At 41.2% G+C, this 19707-nt stretch overlaps 1 protein-coding gene across 6 annotated transcripts in view; it reads right to left on the bottom strand.

The window, feature by feature from the left end:
- The window catches only part of STX8 (syntaxin 8), a 604909-nt gene that overhangs the window by 527967 nt on the left and 57235 nt on the right, over positions 1-19707 (bottom strand). For 5 of the 6 annotated variants that reach the window (XM_029600328.1, XM_029600323.1, XM_029600324.1 and 2 more), the window contains exon 2: positions 1386-1485. The exons of the other annotated variant lie outside the window; for it this stretch is intronic. Coding sequence is in view for 4 of the 5 variants with exons in the window: in XM_029600323.1 (XP_029456183.1) it covers positions 1386-1485 (100 nt within the window). In the remaining variant the exon portion in view is untranslated. The remainder of the gene's footprint in view (positions 1-1385; positions 1486-19707) is intronic. 6 annotated transcript variants of the gene reach the window in all.

The following is a 19707-nucleotide window of genomic DNA, read 5'->3' as shown; positions in this document are numbered from 1 at the left end:
TGATGAAGGAAATGAAACTCTAAAAACTTAGTCAAATGTAAAACTTAATGATAAACCATATTCCCAAGTACACTCTTTCTAGATTGAAGTTATTTTCCACATTGTTATATGTTTTTCTTCCTATGCTGTATACTATCATTTTTAATTTTAATTAGTTTGATCTTCCACAAATTGGTGGACTTTAATATAAGCAAGGACTATGATACTATAATATTTCTGTGTTCTAATTCTGTATGGCTAAATTGTTCCTTGCCTTGGCAAATCTTTTTTGTTTTTTTATCCTATTACGTTTTGGAAAAATGTGTTAACATATTAAGCTAATGTATTAACATGGCAACCACACCATTTGACTCAAATTTAAAATAAAGCAAAACTGAATAGCTCTGAAAATTAAAAAGGTATAATTTGTTGGAAAAAGGACAGCAGAAGATTATTCACTTAGACAGCAAAGGGTTAGCTACTACCTCTGCAGCTCATCTACCCTGTAGGGGAGGAGGAAGAGTTGCCTAGCAACCTGGGACATGTTAATCACTTTTGTGTAGTGATCTGTAACCTAAATATCCTTCTTTCCTTTGTGCCATTTCATTTCCTTTAGCTCTCTCCAGTGTAATGCTCCTATTAAGCTCTTTTCTTATTTGAAGCTTTACAGTAAAAACTGTTAGTTAAAATTTTCTCCACAGCCTCCCCAGCCAGTTCAGGGAGCAGCAGATCTGACTTGGGGATTTACCCCAGGACCACAGCATGACAGTGCACAGTACTGATACTGAGCCACCTCTCTTCCTCCTATTTTACTTTCTTGGAAAGAAGAGCATACAAGATCCCTACTTAATTCCTTTCTGCACCCACCTCCCATGACCAACCGCAAAGCTCTGTAATAATCTTAATAATCAGTAATACCTGCATTCAGGCTTCCAAGTTCCCTACCAGACAGATCCACCTACGGGAGCACCTGTGTTTCTACCAAGACTTCAAGTTATCAAAAAAAAATATGCTAAATGTTTCATCAGTTCTACTCCCAATACTGAATTTTGTTTGTTATGTTATTATATATTAAAAAGAGCTCAATAATACTTACCATTTCTTTATATGCTCTTTGGTTCCCTGTAACTGCACTACAGAATGCCATCTTAGCACACCCTTTGCTAAGCTGACAGTGAAATTCAAACAGCTAACATCAAACAATTATCTTCTTGTCTGGTGATGTCAAAATTCACCCATCAGTCTTTTGCATCAAAAGAACATAAAAAACAACTATAACATGAAACTGTGCAAACAAACCCAAGCGTGCAGTTTCATTTTCCAAGTAATTTTAGTCAACAGACCTTGAAAAGAAACTTTTTTGCTGATGTTACCATAAAAATAGGCCTCATAAGTGAATACAGTACCTTAGCTGGATTCTCTCCACGTCTCTGACATCGATTGCGTTCATGGATCTTTTCAGCAATGTCTTGTGCAAGATGACAAGTAACATCGTATGTCGCCAGCCTGCACAAAAAATATTGTTCTAAATGCAAAATAATATTTCCAACTGTTTTTCATTGAGCAGAATTAAACTGGCATCAAACTATTGCAAGAAAAAGCAAGTTTGCTTACCAGAAACAGTGTTTTACTTACATAACAGGATAAGTTAGCCATGATCTGTGGGCAACATCTTCTGGCAGCACTGAATGGACTTGACTCTCCTAGCTAGTAGAGCTTTGAGTTCTATTGAACATCTGCAAGAGCCTCCTCCAACTATATCATAGCTAAATATAACTAGTAGGTCGATTCTCCAGGAAGGTGGGTAAGCATCTCATGGCTAATTCATCCTGCTATTTACAGAAAAAAAACCAACACACTTTAAGGTAAGGAAACTTGCTTTTTACGTCGATAAGCAAACCGAATTAGCCATGATATGTGAAAAGTCCCAAGCTGAAGGCTGCAGCAGAGAATTTACTGAATAAGCAATCTAAACTCCACCGTGAAGAATAGACTACTGCGATAACAAGTTATCCAAAACTGTTTGTCCAAAGGTAGTAGCAGTCCTTGAAAAGTTGTTCAGACAGCAATGGGACGTAAAGATGTGAACCGATGACCAAGCTGCAGCTTTGTAAATGTACTCTAACTATACTATCTTAAGATGAGCAACAGGAAAATGCAGACCTCTGAGCTGATGAGCTTTGACTGAGACTGTGATCTGCAATCCTGGTAATGTGTAGTAGTACTGAAAGCATTCGGCTATCCAAATGAACAATGTAGTAGGTTAGGAGACTCTGACACCAAGTCTATTAGTGGCATAAGTGACAGATGTGAAACCTGGTGATGCAGTTGAGTTCTTTTCTTATACTAAATGAAGACTCTTACAATACAAGGCATGAAGCACTCTTTCTCCTTCATGGACGTGCAATCTCGGAATAAGGTAGACAATATGATGGATTGATACTGGAAAACAGAGGCAACCTTTAGTAGAAAATTCAGGTGAGTAGAAAGGACTACCCAATCATAGAAAAATTGTTATCAAGCCAATACTGTAAAAATCGCAGGAGAGGGGGCGCTCTGTGTTGAACGCCTGCTCTACCGATGCGCGCACAGGCACCTCTCCTGGGCACACAATTCTCTACTTAATTGAGGTGGCACACCAACAAGGAGGTGCTAGGGACAATAGCATGACCCTAGCACCTCCTTATTAGCGGTAGAGCTGGCTGTCAGCGGGTCCGACAACCGACGTTCTACTTTACCGGCATCTGTTTTCAAACCCGCTGAAAGCCACGGGTTAGGAAAACAGATGCCGGTAAAATTAAGAATCCATTTTTCTAACCTGCTGACTGGCAGGCAGATTTTTCTTTTTAATTTTTTCTTCCTCTGACTTAAAATCGCTAAGATATTAAGTCGGAGAGTGTACAGAAAAGCATTTTTTTCTGCTTTTCTGTACACTTTTCTGGGTTAAGAACTTTTCATGTGATGAGCGCTATTAGTTTTCGAAGGGTTGGCCACATATTTTCGATGTGCTATTATCCCTTACAGTATAAGGGGTAATAAGAGCACGTCAAAACGCACAACCAAATGGGTGTTAAAACGGTGCACCTGGCCGAGCACACTGTACTCTATTGGCCTGTATGTATGGAGCCTCAGACTCTTGTAGCTGATGTAACTGCAATGAGGAATACTACTTTCCATGTCAAGAACTGAAGAGAATCTTTCTATACTGGCCTGAAATTTGGGCCCATGAGTTCAGAAAGAACAACATTTAAGCCCCACAGAAGGGGAGATTTTAGTGCCAGGGACGAAATGCAGCACAAGGCTTTCATAAAACTAGATATCAAATGGATGACAAGATATGGATCTAGTATATACAAGAACATGGTAAGCCACTAAGCATTAAAATGTGGCAAGGCCTGAACCAGAAAGGATCAGCAAGTACATTAGCAAGTGCTTGGGCTCACAAGAAAATGGCTTTTTGTTGGTACTATTTGGAGTATCTGATCCATTTGAAGGTAAAACGCTTTCTGGTGTATGGCATGCTAACTGGAACCAAAGTGTTCTCAATTCCTCTAGACAAAGATGAACAAGCACCGAGCATTTAACATCCAAACCATTGGATTAAGGAATAGAAAGCTTGGATAATAGAGCTTTCCTTCGTAATGACTTAACACAGTATCTGACCCCAGATATATGGATGCACAGCTAGAAAGTTGTATGAGATATACTAATTGTATCTGTCTGGGTCATGCTGGAGCTATAAGAAGCAAGCAAGCACAGTCTTGCAGCAGATTTTACATTGCCCTGGCAATCAGTAGTAGCAATGGAAAAGCTTTTGTCCCCCAATTGAGGAAAGTGCCATGGGCCAGTCTGAGATCGCTGGGTAGAACTGAGGAAAGCAGAGTTACTTACCTGAAACAGGTGTTCTCCTAGGAGAGCAGGATGTTAGTCCTCACACATGGGTGATATTATCAGATGGAGCCTGGCACAGAAAACTTATGTCAAAGTTTCTAGAGCTTTGACAGGTACACTGAGCATGCGTCCACTATCCACGCATCCACGTAGGGTACCTTTTCAGACTCATAACATAGAATTATGAAAAAATAAAATAAACATGGACAAAACCCAACTCCACGGGTTGGCGGGCAGGTTTTGTGAGGACTAATATCCTGCTGTTCTAGGAATTCACTTGTTACAGGTAAGCAACTCTGCTTTCTCCTAGGACAAGCAGGATGGCTGTCCACACACGTGGGTGAATCCCTAGCTACAGGCTGTCCCCGAAGACAAACAATCAACAGCCACCTAACCATGTGCCAATGGGCACAACAACAGAGCTGCTGTTGGGAACAGAGGGAGAGAGCCTGATCCTGAACAATAGGCCGTAGGAAGGAAGAGTTGGGTTCTACAGCTGAAAGAGATTCCGGAGGAGAGACTGGCTGAAGCTGCTATTGTGTCGGCCATCCATGTCCACAGTAGTGGGTGGCAAAAGTGTGGCGAGAACTCATCTCACAGTCTTGCAGATCTCAACCACAGGGACCGCTCTCAAGTGAGCCACCATGGCCCCCAAGCTGCAGTCCCGCTGGCATATAGCAGAAGGAAATGCAATCTGCCAGTCAGTTAGACGGGGTCTGCTTGGCAAACACAACTCCTAATCTATTCTTATCGAAAGAGACGAAGAGTTGCGTAGACTGCCTGTGGCCTGCTGTTCGCTTCAGGCAGAAGGCCAAGGCTCTCTTGCAATCCAAGCTGTACAAAGCCCATTCGCCCTGGTGCAAATGAGGCTTGGGAAAAAAGGTGGGCAGGACGATTGACTGGTTAGGCTAGAAATCCGTCACCACCTTAGGCCGGAATTTAGGGTGCGTACTCAGAATCACCCTATATTGAAAGAACTTCATGTATGGTGGATAAGTCACCAAAGCCTGAAGCTCACTGACTCTGCGTGCTGAAGTGACCGTGACCAAAAACATGCCCTTCCAGGTCAGGTACTTCAGATCACAGAGCACAGTGGCTCGAACAGATCTTTCATGAGCCGAGCCAATGATCGCAAAAATGACACCCCCAAACATCGTGCGATACCCCCAGGCAGAGGATACACATGTCATGCGGATCTGTGAGGGACATGGACTGAGGGCACGGGGGGCACTGATGAAAACCCGACAATGCCATAACCAAAAAAACCCAGTGAGTGGTCGATGATCAGCAGGTATCAAAAGGAACACTACCGGGAATTGATTGCACAGAAGGGAAAAACCTCCCACACCGCCCAACTAGCTAAGCCCAGGGAATGGAGAGGGACCCAGCGCAGGTAAGTTGACAAATCGACCGGTGAAAAAGCTTTCCAAACTGAAAAAGAGCATGAGTTCCACAACCGCGAGATGATAGTTCTGCGGAAAAGAAGGGACTGGAAAAGGACCCCATGGATAGTGGCATGCTGGGCATGATCAGTGTGCCAGTCAAAGTTCTAGAAACTTTGACGGGCATGATAGTGTGCCAGTCAAAGTTCTAGAAACTTTGACATAAGTTTTCCAAGACGGGCTCCATCTGATGATGTCACCCATATATGAGGACTACCATCCTGCTTGACCTAGGAGAAAAATTGATCCAGTTTTCTGTTCTGTTCTGACAAAAATAGGTGAACTATCAGCCGATCCCCTAAAATCAATGGTTCGTCAGTTGCCGATTGCCACAAAGACCACTCACACAGTTGGAATACTCTGTTTAGGTGATCTGTCAGCGTGTTGGAGGCTCCTGGAAGAAGGCTGGCTTCTAGGACAGGCCAATATCTGGCTGCACACTCCCCAATCTTTAATGATTCCTTGCAGAGGGGACAAGATTCTGTGCCTGTTTGCCAACTTAAAAAAATAGCAAACTGGAAGACTGTTTCAATTAAGATGATCTTCCCTCGAAGAAGATGCGTGAACTTTGATAAGAGTAGATTGATCCCATATGAGCATGACCCCCTTTCAAAAAGGTGTCCAACGCTAGTGAGACTTGATGAGGAAGTGTGCAAAGTGGCACCTCTGTCCTGAATCAGGCGGGGTTTTTAACATTAGAGTAACTCTTGCCTTGGAAACCCGGATTGTGGTAAATAATAGTTGGATCAGCTGATCCCACTGAAAGCAGAGACCCACACATAATGGCCACCACTATACGTCTTCACCCAACGAGATTCTCTCCCAACTGTCATGTAGTGAGAGGTCAGTAGTTTGAATATGAGCAACATTATGGTGTACACTTGATCCGCCAGCAATACTCTCTCTCCTGCAGTGAGTTGAGCCATGCTTAAATAGATTTCATTCTCTGAGCCTGTACTAGGTTTGACTTCTCAAAATTGACCAGAAACATCCAAATTATGTAGAAAACAGACCATCTCATGTAGGGAAAGCAATGCTTATTCACGAGAGCTCATTCCGATTAGCCAATCATCTTGAATCCCCTGGTGATGAGGGTGTGCAGCTACCACTGTAAGGCATTAGGTAAAGACTCTTGGAACTGCCAATAAAGCAAACAGAAGTAACTTGTACTGGTAGTGGGAAGAATCTACCTTGAAACGAAGGTAACACTAATTGGAAAGGATGGGTATATGAGCATAAACATCCTTCAAATTCGAGAGCTCACATCCATTCCTGTTTTTGGATGTAAGGGAGAGGCATACTGATGAAACCATTTTGAATTCCTATCAAAGTAGATGTTTGTTCAAGGGCCCCCAGATCCAATATAGGCTTCAACCTTCCTGATTACAAAATATGGCGAATAGAAACCCCAACTATGCTGTGATACAAAGACTGGATTTATCATTTGCTGGTGGGGAAAGGATTGCATTTTTTGGCAAAACTGCATTAAGTGAGACAGATGTTGATCAAGATTCTAACAACATGGAAGCGATGATAGCCAGGAGAAATACAGACTCCACGATTTAGAGGAGCTATAAGTGCTAGGTTATCTAGCACCATGCCTTCAAGAAGATTTGGATCCTGCCCACCTCCGGAGCAGAGTTTGGAAGGATGAAAGACGGCCAGGCACGTGCTGTGCCTTTTGTGTAGCCTTAGGCTGATGGCATTCAAGCTGCCAATGCATCACCGGAGGTGGTTGCTAATGTTGGACCGGACTGCTAAAACAGGCCAGAATTGACTCTTATCAAAGTATGACCATTGGTAAGCGTAGAAGGTGCTCAGGAACACTCAATAGTGTTAGACTGTCACATTTCATTTCTTAATTTATCACAGAAACTAGGTACGTCCAGAAACCTCTCATGGACATCATCTTGGATGCTACTTGCCCTGAGGCATTTCATACGGCAAGCTCCAATTGAAGCGGATGCATGAAAAAGAGTTGAAAAGCTTGTAGACAGACTGGAAAAGGAAACAAATGCCCTCTTCCACTTACAAAAGTAATTGTGGTCAATAAGATGCTCCTTCCCATAGGCTGCAGAAAAACTTTCAGATTTTGAATACAGTCGTGACGATATTGCATCACATGGAACTGGTGCATAGAGATACAGGCAGTAAGCATGGAGTTTTGGAAGACTTCCTTGCCAAGAATGTCTAGCAGTCTTATTCAGGACGGACCCAATGATGACTGACTAATGTGGCAGTTGGATGACTCCAAACTCTGAAGATTTTGAACTATGCATTTGAGATTCAACTTTGTAGCTGTAGAAATGCCAGATAACAGATGTTTCCACATCCACATCTTCAAACAGTTTAGAATACTGTAGACTGGGAGAGCCACTGGCTCTGACTGGGCTTCCAATACCTGGAAGGACCTGAAGATTTCTAAGCAGGAGTTATTTGAAGCTAACAGATGAATTTTCAAAGAAGTTACGCCTATAAATGTAACATCCTAACGTAGCAATTTTCAAAAGACATTTATCACGGTAAGTGCAAACATATGGACAATTCAATAGCATTTCTTGCAGCAGTTCTTAAAAAGCCATTTAATGCAGATAAAGTGTTTTTGTACAAGTACAGCCCAGAACTAAGCATGTAAATGCTTTTGAAAATCAGGTTCTAAGCGTTGTCCCCACCTGTTTCACAAATTTTGAACATGACAGGTGTTCCAGTGCAATGTCAGGCATATCTACAAATGGGTTAGAATTTATATCTATAGAACTCTCTCCTGAAAGTGAGGGTTAACTAACCCAGGACTCCAATGGATGACAAAGGTGAACCAAGGGCTCTTCTGGTTGCCTCAGAGGTGAAAAACCCTGGTCAGCCACCTCTGAACAGCTTGACTCTGTGCCAATGAGTGAGTTCTAAGGATGTGTTCACTTCGATGGGTGATGTTATGACTCTAGTCTGAGGGATCGTTGCAGCAATTATGAAGAGGAGTGGTTGGATTATTCTGTCTGTCTCTTTAAATCACAAGACAAAGAAATTTCTTACTAGACCTGCAGTCTGGTTGAGCTACTGATGCTCCAACCTGGTGTAAGTGGAAGAACATCCTCTATGACGTCAAGGATAGGTTCCTACACCTCAATAGGGGGGGGGGGGTTTGTTGTTGGGTTTATTTGGAGGTAAACAACAATATGAAGCATGCCAGAGCTGTAGTTTCTAATCAGAAGCCCTCCACTATCAATCTAGAAGGAATGAAGGCTGTGTAATTAGAGGATACAGGTAACATAAGCCCTTCAGCAGCTGGGCTAGAGTGTCCTCAGTACTTCGATGCTTTCTGTGCATTGACTGCTTCGTCTGTAGATACATGCATCAGTGTGCTGCGCATCTGGAGAGACCGAGTACATGTCCGTGCTGTGTTCAGACAAAAAAAAAAAAGAAAAGACTGAGAAGACTCGAGGCAACGCCCATGAGGGAACTCCTGCACATGCTCACTAGAACTCAAAACTCTAGCAAATAGAAGAGACGAGTCCGTTTGGTGCTGCCAAATGACGTTACCCACAAATCATGGCTAATTCAGCCTGCTTATCAACATAAAAAATACAAGAACTCAGTCTAAACATCCCTTACATTTAATGTGGCAGTATTACCAAGACTCCTACATATATCCTGTGGCCTGCTTCTTGGCTATCTTGCATCCTGGAGTCTTATTTCCAGGTCTGCCCTATTTTTTGGTCCCAATATGATTTATTATACTTTTACATTTTTGGAACAAAGCAGTGTGCACCTTTTATTATGGCCACACCCCATATTTTATGCTTAATTATCTTCTTCTCTTTCTGTTGTTGATACTAGGCGGATGGCACCTTATAGACTAACCATTTTATTGAGGCATGAACTTTCAAGGACAGAGTCTATAAGGTGCCACCTGCCTCATGTCATTTTTGTTACATTAGTTAACATAGAAACATAGAAATGACGGCAGAAAAAAGACCAATCGGCCCATTCAGTATGCCCAGCAAGCTCCCACACTTATTTTCCCATACTTATCTGTTTCATCAACCACCAAGTTCAGGGCCCTTGTTGATAACCGATTCAAATTTCCTGCCATCCCCTGTCACTGATGTAGAGAGTAATGTTGGAGTTGCATCAAAGGTGAGCATAAGGCGTAATGGTTAAGGGTAGTAACCGCTGCATCAAGCAAGTTACCCCAATGCTTGTTTACCCAGACTGCACAGATCAATGCCTTGTTGGATGTTGTCTGAATGTAAATCCTGTTTTCCACATTTCCCCTTGCCATTGAAGCAGAGAGCAATGCTGTATATGCATGCAAAGGGTTGTATCAGGCTTAATTGGTTTAGGGTAGTAACCGCCGTAATAAGCAAGCTACCCACACTTTTATTTGTTTACCAAGATTGTGTACAATTCTGGTCGCTGCATCTCAAAAAAGATATAGTTGCGATGGAGAAGGTACAGAGAAGGGAAACCAAAATGATAAAGGGGATGGAACAGCTCCCATATGAGGAAAGGCTGAAGAGTTTAGGGCTGTTCAGCTTGGAGAAGAGACGGCTGAGGGGGGATATGATAGAGGTCTTTAAGATCATGAGAGGTCTTGAACGAGTAGATGTGACTCAGTTATTTCAAATAATAGGATTAGAGGGTATTCCATGAAGTTAGCAAGTAGCACATTTAAGACTAATCAGAGAAAATTCTTTTTCACTCAACGCACAATAAAGCTCTGGAATTCGTTGCCAGAGGATGTGGTTAGTGAAGTTAGTGTAGCTGGGTTCAAAAAAGGTTTGGATAAGTTCTTGGAGTAGTCCATTAACGGCTATTAATCAAGTTTACTTAGTGAATAGCCACTACTATTAATTGCATCAGTAGCATGGGATCTTCTTAGTGTTTGGGTAATTGCCAGGTTCTTGTGGCCTGGTTTGGCCTCTGTTGGAAACAGGATGCTGGGCTTGATGGACCCTTGGTCTGACCCAGCATTTCTTATGTTCTTATGTGAAGTTCAGTCCCTGTTATCTGAATGCAAATCCTCTTTTCCACATTTCCCTTTGCCGTTGAAGCAGAGAGCAATGTTGGAGTTGCATTAACCGTGCGAAGGCTTGTTGAGTATGTGTAGTAATCACCAGGTAGTAGCCTCCACTCCAGTAATCCACCCCCTTAGCTCTTCTCTTCATTCCCATCCTCTAGCCTTTATGGATCCACAGTGTTTATCCTATGCCCCTTTGAAATCCTTCACAGTTTTAGTCTTCACCACTTGCTCCGGAAGGGCATTCCAGGCATCCACCACCCTCCCCATGAAGAAATACTTCCTGACATTGGTTCTGAGTCTTCCTCCCTGGAGCTTCAAATCGTGACCCCTAATTCTACTGATTTTTCTCCAACATAAAAGGTTTGTTGTTGACCATGGATCATTAAAACCTTTTAAGTATCTGAAAGTCTGTATCATATCACCCCTGCTCCTCCTGTCCTCCAGGGTGTACATATTTAGGTTCTTCAATTTCTCCTCCTAAGTCATTTTATGAAGACCATCCACCTTTTTGGTCACCCTTCTCTGGACTGCCTCCATCCTATCTCTGTCCCTTTGGAGATACAGTCTCCAAAACTGAACACAGTACTCCAGGTGAGGCCTCACCAAGGCCCTGTAGAAGGGGATCATCACTTCCTTTCTCTTACTAAATATTCCTCTCTTTATGCAGCCCAGCATTCTTCTGGCTTTAGCTATCGCCTTGTCACATTGTTTCGCCAACTTTAGATCGTTAGACACTCTCACCCAAGGTCTCTCTTCTGCTCCGTGCACATCAGCCCTTCACTCCCCATTAAATACAGTTCTTTCGGATTTCCACATCCCATATGCATGACTCTGCACTTTTTGGCATTGAATCTCAGCTGCCATATCTTCGACCATTCTTCCAGCTTCTTTAAATCCAGTCTCATTCTCTCCACTCCTTCTGGCATGTCCACTCTGTTGCAGATCTTAGTATCATCCGCAAAAAGACAAACCTTACCTTCTATCCCGTCCTTAATGTCACTCACAAAGATATTGAACAGGACAAGTCCCAACACCGATCCTTGCGGCACTCCGCTTAACACTGCTCTCTCTTCAGAGAGTAAGTTCCATTTACCATTGCACATTGTCTTCTGTCCGTCAACCAGTTTGCAAACCAGGCCACCACCTTGGCACTTACTCCTAAGCTTCTCATTTTCTCTCAAGCCTCCTATGCGGGACCATATCAAAAGCTTTGCTGAAATCCAAGTAGATGATATCAAGCGCTCTTCTTCGATCTAATTCCCTAGTCACCCCATCAAAAATGGTCAATCAGATTTGTCTGACAGGACCTTCCCCTGGTGAATCCATGCTGCCTCTGATCCAGCAATTCTTCTCACTGTAGATAGTTCACTATTCTTTCTTTCAGCAACGACTCCATTACTTTTCTTACCACCGAAGTGAGGCTGACTGGCCTGTAGTTTCCAGCCTCCTCTCTGCTCCCACTCTTGTGAAGCGGGACCACCACCACTCTACTCCAATCACTCGGCACAACTCCCGTTTCTAGGGATCTATTGAACAGGTCATGCAGCGGACCCGCCAGCACATCTCTGAGCTCCCTCAGTATCCTGGGATGAACCTCAGGCTCCATGGCTTTATCCACTTTTAGTTTTCCTAGCTCTTCCCATACATTCTCTTCTGTAAAACGGAGTTACATCTACTCCACTCCTCTACACGGCTATCCCTCTGAATAATTGTTGATGCTGTATTAATATGTATATATCATTGCTAAGCCAATAAATCAGCCTTATTTTTTTTTTTTATTATTCATATTACTAGCAGTGGCTGAATAAAACGAGAAAACAAAACAAAAACTTGTTCTCTCCTCATAAGTGCAATATAAATCAGAACAGATCAAAAATACTATTAATGATTGTATGTTTTACTTGCAGTAAAGCTTCTTTAAGCCTTAAGCGTTCCAAATTCTGCTATGGTATTGTGGTATTGAGAGTTTGCATGCATGGTTATGTTTTATAGAAGCTCTATTGATAGACTTCACCCCAGAAATCAGTACAGCATTAAAATTAAATAGTACTGCGTGATCTGCTACTAAAACAATGCAAATTTTAATTTTTAACTGATGCTATAAACCATTTTGGGTCCCATTTTCAAAGAAAATGGGACCCAAAATGGGTAGTATAGAAGTAGTAGTAGTAGTAGCAGCAGCAGTAGCAGCAGTAATAGTAGTAGTAATATAGAAGTATGTAAAAATGTCCTACATCAGTTCTCATCATCTCAGTTACCTGAGAGAATGACAGCAACCCTACACTCTCTCCCCCAAGCAATAGAGGGCATGTTTGGATAGCTGGAAAATGCAGTTGGAAGGAGGGATTTGCTCACCATCACTAGTCATAAGCAGGAAACACGTGGATTTATATGTGTCTTGGAAGACCCCACCTAAAGAGCTCACTTCTTGAACATATTTGTCAACAATGTTGTCCTTAGATATCAGGCTCCAGATGTTTTTGACTTGCTGCTAAGTGAAAATGTTTATGATCTTTTTTTATGCTAGGGGACAACTGGTTTTATATTTTAGATACTGCTGCTGCTTGATTCATCCCTTTTCTTAGTTTCAAGCAGTCAACTTAATTAAATTTATTGCTTAAACCAGTGGGCCAGGTTAGCAAGAAATATTCACATATCTATGGCCTATTTAGTGGCATTAAATTATTAATGAATGGAGTCAAACGCTTTATTTTAACAAAATATCAAATACTGCTGCAAACCATCATTTCTGGTTTTCAGTAACAGTCCAACGTCTTCAATCTGAAATCTACTTGCACAGCATCTGCTCTCTCGTTGATAAGTATTACAATTCATTAAGAGGTAGGACCAGGAAAAAAACAAAACCATGTATTTCTTGGTCCACTAACTATAGTAGCTTTTTATTTTATTCAAATACTATCTTGTGCCAGGTTTTTTTTTACAAGAGCAATTTTCAAAGTATTTTACCAGCATTAATTGGCTTTCTGAAAATTGCCCACCCTCAAAGTGGCTAAAAGTACTTGTGTTGCTCCACAGTGTTCCTACTTTAGCCATTTTAAGAGGCAGTTTAAGGAACATGTTCAGGTAAGGGGAGACAAAGAATACACATAGATGACATTTTCAAATCTACATTTGTACTTTTACACCAAAATTCTACCCACACATAAAGCAGCTGCGAGTGTCTGTGTGGATGTTGTATCTGCAGCAATTTTCAAGATAAAAGTCCTTCTGTACTTTGCCTTTGAAAAATTGGTGCGAAGATGACAGGCAAGACGTACACACACAAACTTTGCACCAAGTCAGGCAGTTTGAAAAATTTCCCCTTGTGTGCATATAACAGCCAAAATTGCAACTAATAAAATGAAAAACTGACCAGCTAATGTGAACAGCAAACTTGACCTAGGTACTCTCAAAATGCCTTAAAAATGCACTGACTAAAGTAAACTTAACCAGCAAATTCATGATCACTTATACTCAGGCCAGTTTGAAAGAAACACATGGGCTTAAAATGAAATTTTACATTAGCAGGTTTGATGTTCATACAGTGCTATAAGTTTAGACCACATTGTCCATTTTCACTAATTATATTTACAAATAACACGTACCACAGTAATACAGTATATCACATATCGCAGTGTGGGATGAGGATGAGGATGGATCAGAAAATCAAAAACAGTGTCCACGGTTCAAACAGCTTCAAATCTACGCAAATCGGAGTGAAGCTGAAACAGCACAACAATTTACAGTGTTTTAGGCATTAAGCACAGGTAAACCTGACGATAGCACAAGACCTATTAGTGAGTACGCACACAGAGAAGGCGTATCTGTTTATACTCCGAGTTTTCACCGCTACCCATTCTCACATTTGTATTGGAAAGTCTGCCCTGTGATATGACCTTAAATATAAAAAAGTTTATACATGGGACAAAGGAATCTTGCTGTCCAGGCTCACACAATAATATCTGCCATAGGCACAATCTTAATTTTATTGTAATCCACAGAAACTGACCATTTATCAAAATAGCTAGGATTTTAAATCAAGGGTGGAAAGGCAACTGAACTCAAGCTTGCTGGAACAACTGCTAATTAATATGGACTGCAACTTTAAACTTTTGAGCTCCTGTTAAAGATCACAAATTGTTCGGAAACATGATTTAATAATATATAAGGGTCATTTATTTTCACTAATTTACCAAAAACACAGCATCAGGAAAGACAGGGTATTAAATACCATAAATAAATTCAGTCAAAAAAAAAAAAAGCCTCACCTCTTCAAGATTGCTTTTAACACCTGAACTTCAGTTCTTCCTACTCATACAAAAGATTAATCAACCTATGCCCTAGGGTGTTTGTCGCAGAACTGTAACAACTTACAATGCCAGACTCCTTGAAACATTTCCATATTCCCTACATCCGATGATACTTAAAGTTGTCCCTTCCGCAATTTAATCCCACGTTCTTTAAATTTTCAGTCATGGCCTACGACTAGATCCAGATATTCTTTCATTAAGTGAACTAGGCAATCGTCGAGTGAACCAATATTTTTGGGGGCAGCAAAATCCCTGAAAACCTCCAAGTGCCACCTACCCATGTTTAAGGCACAGCAGCACAACAGAAAAGGCAATGAATGAAGGCTGGGTAAGGTGTAGGAAGTAGAGAAGGAGATGAAGTGGTGGTTTTGAGGAGAGAGAGGGTGCTAGGTGGGCAGAGATACAAAAGGGTGCTGAAAAGGTGAGGGCTGGGTGGAGAGAGAGAGAGGATGCTGGGCACTGCAAAAGAGAGCAAAGAGATTGGTGTGATGCTGGTGTTTTGATCGAGGAATGAAGGGGGAAGGAGGAGGATGCTAAGAGAAGACGACAGATGCTTGATCGGGAGAGGGGGGGAAGAAAGGATGCTGGCCACTGTGGTTAGAAGGCAATGAGAAGGGAGGTGCGGGATGGCAGAGTGTGAGAGGTGGATGCTGAGGGAGCCAAGAAAGGGGGATGCCATGCCAGTGCTGCCGCCAGTAAGCGAGTGTGCAAGGGGGAGGGTGCAAATGTGTAGGTTCTTTTAGGGTGCCCAATGCCCATGGCACACTCCCTGCTTGCTGCCTTAATTCAAAGTTTCTCTGTGTTGTTATGATCTTGTCTGTCTTGACTAGATTGTGAGCTCCAAGGAATAGGGACCATCCAGCATATGTTTCTGTACAGCACTGCTTACATCTGGTATGCACTATACTAATATACTGCATGACTTAAAGGTATACTACCCTTAGGTTATCTGAGCAGACAAATGTCAGTGAAAGATTTAGTCCAGGCAGAGCACACGATACATACTCCCACACAGTTGTGCTAGCAAGGAAAGCATTCCCTTTTCTAGATGCCAATACAGCTTGGCGCTGTCTTATGAATAAAGAAAACTGGCAGATGGTGCCAGTGGATACGTTTTCTAGTGATTCCAATCCAAATCATTGACAGCAAACATTGTAGAGATGGTGACAGAGAAGGAGTAGGTTTTTTGGTCAGGGAGAAAATGTAGATTTATATTCTAGATCAGGCAGGAAAGTTCCAGTCAAACACAGTCACAGCTAAGAGTATACCTAACTCCCAAAAGCCGCAGTTCCTGCTACACAAAGCAAAAAAGGTTAGAAAATGAGCATTGAACCCTTACTTTAAATAATGATATTGCAAACTTACTCCCTATTATAAAATTATTAGCAGAAATAAATGTCCTTTGCCCAGATTAGAGGACCCGCCAAGAGTGCCAAGGGTTAAAAAATCACTCCTCTGTTTATAAATAATGAGAACAGTGGTAGCTGTTTGAAGCGTTGAATAAATTATTTCAAGGTATAAAGTAAATATGCATAAATCAGAAACTAGTGTCTTTTAATCTTCTGTGGAACTCCATCCCACCGGACCTAAGACAGGAGCCCAGCCTCCCAACCTTCAGGAAGAGACTTAAGACCTGGCTATTTAAAAAAGCGTTCCCGGACACAGATTAATTCTATTCAGCCAGATCTACCACTTCCACATGTAAAAATGTTATTACTAATGTAAATACCTATACCTAATTCTCTCCCTTTTCTTCTCTTCTCCCAGTTCTATTACCTTGTTATTTGTAACTGCTTCCTTCTACACTAATAGGTTATTCAATTGTTCATTGTACACCCCTGTTATATGTAAACCGGCATGATGTGTTTGCAACATGAATGCCGGTATATAAAAATTTTAAATAAATAAATAAAATAAATAATCTAGCAGCCACAAGAGATGCAATAAATTAAATTTTAATTTTTGTCTCATCTAAACAAAATTTCTTCCGAATACTTGAGGGGGATTGTTAGATATTGTATAGAATATTGTTCTCTATTGAGACTTGTCCATTTGCTGTTTTAAAAAGAATTTCTTTTTAAAAGCCCCTTCTAAAAATAGCAAGTCTGAACAAAGAACTGGTTTTCAAATATTTTGAAGACTTGTGTTGCCTTAAAGAAGGCACAAGAAACCAGAAAGAAAGAGGGGTACTTTGTGTTCATATATTTGTCCTCTCCTCTGGTGCAATGTATTTGGAAACACAGCCTGGCAGTCCCTCTGCTTTCATTATTAGAGTAAATATTTCTTGGCGGTGTGGGGGTCTGAGATGTGTTTTTAGTGGAACCAAAATCTCTATGTACTATCCAAACCGTTCTGTAAACAGAGTCACTTTATTCTATTGAAAAAACACAAGAACATGAATAAGTTACACGGCTGACTACAATTACTGCTCAGTGACATTTGTTTTCACAATATACAAACATGGCATGGAATACAGAAGCAACTAATAGAAATTCTTGTACCATTAATATTTAACAGAGAACTTTTATCAATGTCTAAAGTACTCTAAACCATTTTTATTTATTCACCAAGCAGAGGCTTATCAGATTACTTCCAGATACTCAAAGCCAGAAAAGTTCATTTCAGCAAGTGATCCACTGCGAGTGTATATAAAATCAATTACATTAAAATGGGAAAAATGGCTGAATTTAAAAAATACTGTCTACACTTTACTCCCTCAGACTCATTTCTCCTCTCTCCTTGCACCAAGTCACGCTCTCGGATTACAGCAAGTAGAGTCAGTGTTCTCATATTAAGAGTCCAGTGTACGATAACTAAGATTTAGTTGAAGTCTGTTTATTAAAAATGCACAACTATACATCGTAAACCTAACACACATGGTACGTTATACTCTGCTACATACCACTTGTTCATATAACTCTTACCAGGATTCTTAACTGTTAAACTAAACCCAGCTATCCCCACCTAGTCCCTATCCCCAATCCAACCCCCACCCCCACCCCGCTGAGAGGACAAGAACATGCAGTACCCAACATATGCTAATAGTCAATGTTGTTCAATATTTTGCTTCTAGTTCTGCGTGGCAAGGATTGTATGTAAGGCATCCAGGCATCCAATGTCCGTTTTCTAAGCCAAAAAGAAGAGGATTGTTTGCACAAAATTAGTTCCATAGTAGATACTATTATGCCACTGGGTCATTGAAGGTATGTCCTGAAGTCTCCAGACCCGGAGAATAGTCGTGACAGCCAAAAAGAAAACTGTGTTGATCCAAAGTTTTTGTTTCGCATTCCTCGGAAAAGAGGTAGAAAATATACCAAATAATGTTGTCTGAGGAAGGAAAGGTATCTGAAGGTCTAATATGTGACCAGTATAATGAAAAACGTTCGTTCAGAAAGACTGGACGCGATCGCATCCCCAAAGAGAATGTCCAAGATGGGCAATTCCCTGAGTACACTTTAAACAGAGGTCATCATTGGTAAATTTGGCTATTCAAGCCTGATGTCGAGAAATATACAGTCTTTGTAAGATTTTATAGTGCGTTTCTCGCATTTATACATTACAGGTGATGGTGCGAACAGCAGAAAAACAAGCAACATAACCTGATAATGGAAATTGGGTCTGCAATTCCTGCTGCCATTTAGACTATACATTATCCAGGGACCAATTGTTAAATTTAAGAGAAATTTTAGAAAAAAGATATATAATGTCGATTAGACTCCTCTACATTAAACCAATCTTGGAGAAATTGCCTATTGGGATTGTGAAAATCCACAGCATTGAGAGCTGTATATAATGACAAATTTGATAATAGGGAAAAAAAATCTGTCATAGAGAGATTAAAATGCGCACGCAGGTCTGGGAAAGAGAGAATGGACCCATCATTTTTAAGTAATTGGGCAATAAAAACTAACCTCCTCAAGTCCCAGGTTTGAAAATAAGAAGGACCCAATCCCAGAGGGAAACCCACATTCCCCTGAATAAGTAAAAAAGGAGATGAGCAGGAATGTAAAAGCTACCTCTATGTCTTCCGGAGGGGTCAACAAAAATTGCAGATTGTACATAGTTAGAGACAAGAGAATAAGAATCCTGAAGTATTCACCTGAGGGAAATAGGAAAGGTCTATTGTGCTTCCAAGACAGTGTCTGAAAAATATTTCAAATTTAATAACCAGTCCCCAATATGTCTTAAATGAATCGCATGGTTAAAAAGCCACAGATCCAGTAAACCAAATCCTCCTTTTCTAGAGGTTTCATCAGGGTTGTCAAAGCCAGCCTTGGCTCCTCCTCCCTCCCCCCCAAGAAATCAGCAATAGGATCCATGCAGCCTTTTAAGGGTGGATCCAGAGAGTGAAAGAGGTAAAACCCCCAACACATATAACCACCTGGGAAGAATAGTCATTTTAAGTAGTTGGATATGGCCTAGCAAGGATAGAGGCAAATGTTTCCCAGGCGGCCAGAGACCTCTCCATCCGCTCCAACAATTTAGAAAGATTGATAAAGCACGGAGAGATCTCTGGGGAGCCAAACACCCAAATATTTGATTTGATTCCTAGCCCAGGTAAGCAGAAACCGATCCCCCCCCAAATGTTTACATCCCAGGAGCCAATGGCCATAGCTTCAGACTTATCCAAATTTAATTTAAAACCCGCAAGAGGGCCATAAATTGCAATTTCCTGCAAGGCAATTTGCAAAGACTTAACAGTGTCAGTAATATGGATCAATAAATCATCTGCAAATGCTGCTAGTTTAAAAGAGGTATGCTTGAAATCTATCCCATGAATGTCTATCAAAAACGTAAAATTTCTCAATAGGGGATCCAAAGAGAGTACAAAAAGCAGCAGTGACAGAGGACACCCCTGACGAGACCGCCTAGCTAACCAAAATCTTTACAAAATTCCCCATTTACCAAAAATGGCCACCTTCGGGTTTCAGTAAAACATGGTGAGAAAGGACAAAAACTGACCATGGAAACCATATGCTCTGATAGCTTCAAAAAGAAAGAGCCAGTTCACCCTATCGAATGCCTTTTCTGCATCGAAGCTGACTAGAAGGGAATTTAAACATTT

Source organism: Rhinatrema bivittatum, chromosome 4 (assembly GCF_901001135.1).
Source record: "Rhinatrema bivittatum chromosome 4, aRhiBiv1.1, whole genome shotgun sequence".
Classification (NCBI taxonomy): Eukaryota; Metazoa; Chordata; class Amphibia; order Gymnophiona; family Rhinatrematidae; genus Rhinatrema; species Rhinatrema bivittatum.
Note: the sequence above shows the minus strand (reverse complement) of the source record. Positions and strands in the feature narration are given on the sequence as shown.